At 33.4% G+C, this 2641-nt stretch overlaps 1 protein-coding gene across 1 annotated transcript in view; it reads left to right on the top strand.

The window, feature by feature from the left end:
• The window catches only part of LOC119592074 (prolyl 4-hydroxylase subunit alpha-1-like), a gene marked incomplete at its 5' end in the record, with an annotated part of 27605 nt that overhangs the window by 19926 nt on the left and 5038 nt on the right, over positions 1-2641 (top strand). The window contains 3 exon segments of the mRNA XM_037940886.1: positions 71-209; positions 727-812; positions 1189-1254. Coding sequence (XP_037796814.1) covers positions 71-209; positions 727-812; positions 1189-1254 — 291 coding nt within the window.

Here is a 2641-nt window from a genome sequence, read left to right as displayed (position 1 = left end):
TATTGACAACCCATACTGCTCTTTCTTCACATTTGCTTGTAGTATTAACCGTCAAGTACTTTTGCCACAGTTCAAGCGTGCTACTGTTCAGAACTACAAGACAGGAGAACTGGAAACTGCTTCTTACAGAATCAGTAAATCATCATGGCTCAAAGCAGAAGATTCTAAGACTGTAGCTAAGGTGAATCAAAGGATTGAAGATATTACAGGTTTGTAAATAAAGTATTTTGTTATCAATATATCTCCCAGTACATAACCAGTAGGTCAGTCCATATGAGTTCAGGCAACTTCAGAAATCTTTCCAGGTCACCAACTTAGCACTGTCTGAAATTTGGACTGAAAGTAGTATATGTGTGTGTAATTAACAAAGACATGCAGAATTTTATTCTCCACCTCTAAATGATTTTCATGATATGGGCCTCAGAATATTGAACACTCAATCCAGGATTTGTGCTTTCTAAGGACAGTGTAAAAAAAATATGATAATAACAAAGTTTCACAGTAATAGTATGTAATTATATATAAGATGTTTTATTGTGATATAGTAAAATGAAATTAATATTAAATTAATATCACAACTCTGAGAGAGTGTTAAAGGGCTAAAAGAAATATCAAATAATAATATTAACATCTATTTTGATAATTGGTTGCTTGAAAGCATTAGCACCATAGACAACAGTAAGAGAAATAAAAACACTGACTTTCCTTCTTATTTTAAATTTACAGGTCTGAATATGCAGACTGCTGAAGAATTACAGGTGGCAAATTATGGGATTGGAGGCCATTATGAACCACACTTTGATTATGCACGGGTAAGATCAGAAATTTAATTTTTTTTTCACTGATGTATTATTGCTTGAAAGATTAGAAAAGAAAAAATATTGTTGAGTCTTGGATATTTATCATGTATTTCCATCTTTAACTGCCAGATTATTTCTCTGTTTTGTTTATTGTCACTACTGATATTTTGATATATTTATGATGTGCACCATATCATTGCATTCAGGTAATTTACATTTCCAGGTTTTGAAGAGCATCTGCCTATGCTCTTTGACAGTGCATTATCCCCTTTACTGCCTATTTTTCTGCCATTGTGATGTTTTTTAGGGCAATAGGAGGGATTAGAAGTTAAATTGCACTTCTTATGCTTATGTCCAAAACCATTCTACATGTAATTGTTATTTCCAGCGAGAAGAGAAAGATGCCTTTAAATCTTTAGGCACTGGTAACAGAATTGCAACTTTCCTGTTTTATGTGAGTAGATAGCTGAAGTGTTCTTAGGACTATTGCTGTGTATTATGTGTTTTAGGTGCTGTATGTGTCAGTGACTGGAGAAAAATTGGAATGATGAGTCAAAATCTAATCAATATTGTTGGACTGCAAAGTTTGAGTGACCAGTAAAACTGATCTGTAAGAAGATGACAGTTATCATTCTGATTTTTTTTCATCTTGACAAAGCTTTATGTTAATGAAGTGCTAACTCACATCCTGTACACAGAAAATTGACTTATTAACAAAGACATTATGTGTTGACAACCCCACTGACAATAAAGACTGTTTATGTTGCGCTTCTGCTTCCACTATGTGCTCTTCAATGTGATAACAAGAAAGCTTTGCACTCAAGCCTATTCCAGAAAATGTGAGATTCAAGATGTCTGATTGTAATCATATTGTTAATACCTTCAGCAGGTGGAATCCCATATTATCATAATGAGTAAGGAAACAGAGTAAGCTGGAAGTTCAGCAAAGGAAACATTGCTGCTGTGACTTATTGCCAAGGATACCCATGATGGAGTTGCCAAATAGGAGCATCTTTGGCAGTTTTGTACTGAATTGAAAAGAAAGGGGATACATATCAAGCAAACAAATAATGTTTCAGTATTCTGAAAGAATTCAAGTTACCCTTTGGGGTTTCAGTAGTCTGAAATATCTCAAGTTGCTCTCTGCAGTTTCATTATTCTGTACTTGCTCAAGTTACCCTATGTGGTAATATTCTGAAGTTGCTTAAGTTATCTTCTGCAATTTCTGTATTCTAAAATAGCTGAAGTTATGTGATTTAAGTTTCATCAGAATCAAGTGAAAGCTGATTATAACTTGAGAGTTGAAATTACAGAAAAGACAATTTGCTGCTAAAATTGACAAAAACAATGATTATTCATTGTAGCTGTGGGACTGATATAGGAAAATTACGTTGGTGTTAGTTCCTGAGCAGGAATTGCTTTCCTAATAATGACCAAGTGCTAAAATGAGGACAAAAAATAAGGAGGATATGAATTTCTAGCTGGTTTAGAACAACTGATAAATTAAAATGTAAGACCCGACAAAGAATAGAGAGACCTGACATCATTTGCATGGGTAATTAAACTAATATTTTTCTAACTTCAGTTTGTTGCTTGTCGTGTCTATCTGTCTTTTTTCCGTACTTTTATTTAATTCATTTTGACTAATCTGACACAAGACTGTTATTGACATGCATGTTACAGAAAGATGAGTATTCCGTAGAATCTGACTTAGGCCTCTACGGGAATCGTATTGCAACATTTCTGTATTATGTAAGTAAATTGATATTTTCCCTTATAGATTTTTCTTTATCATCATACATTATAGTTGAACCTTGTTTATTGTTAGGCTTTACAATTCA

The sequence above is a fragment of the Penaeus monodon genome, chromosome 29, assembly GCF_015228065.2.
Source record: "Penaeus monodon isolate SGIC_2016 chromosome 29, NSTDA_Pmon_1, whole genome shotgun sequence".
NCBI classification, from domain to species: Eukaryota; Metazoa; Arthropoda; class Malacostraca; order Decapoda; family Penaeidae; genus Penaeus; species Penaeus monodon.
This window is presented reverse-complemented; position numbering and strand designations above follow the sequence as displayed.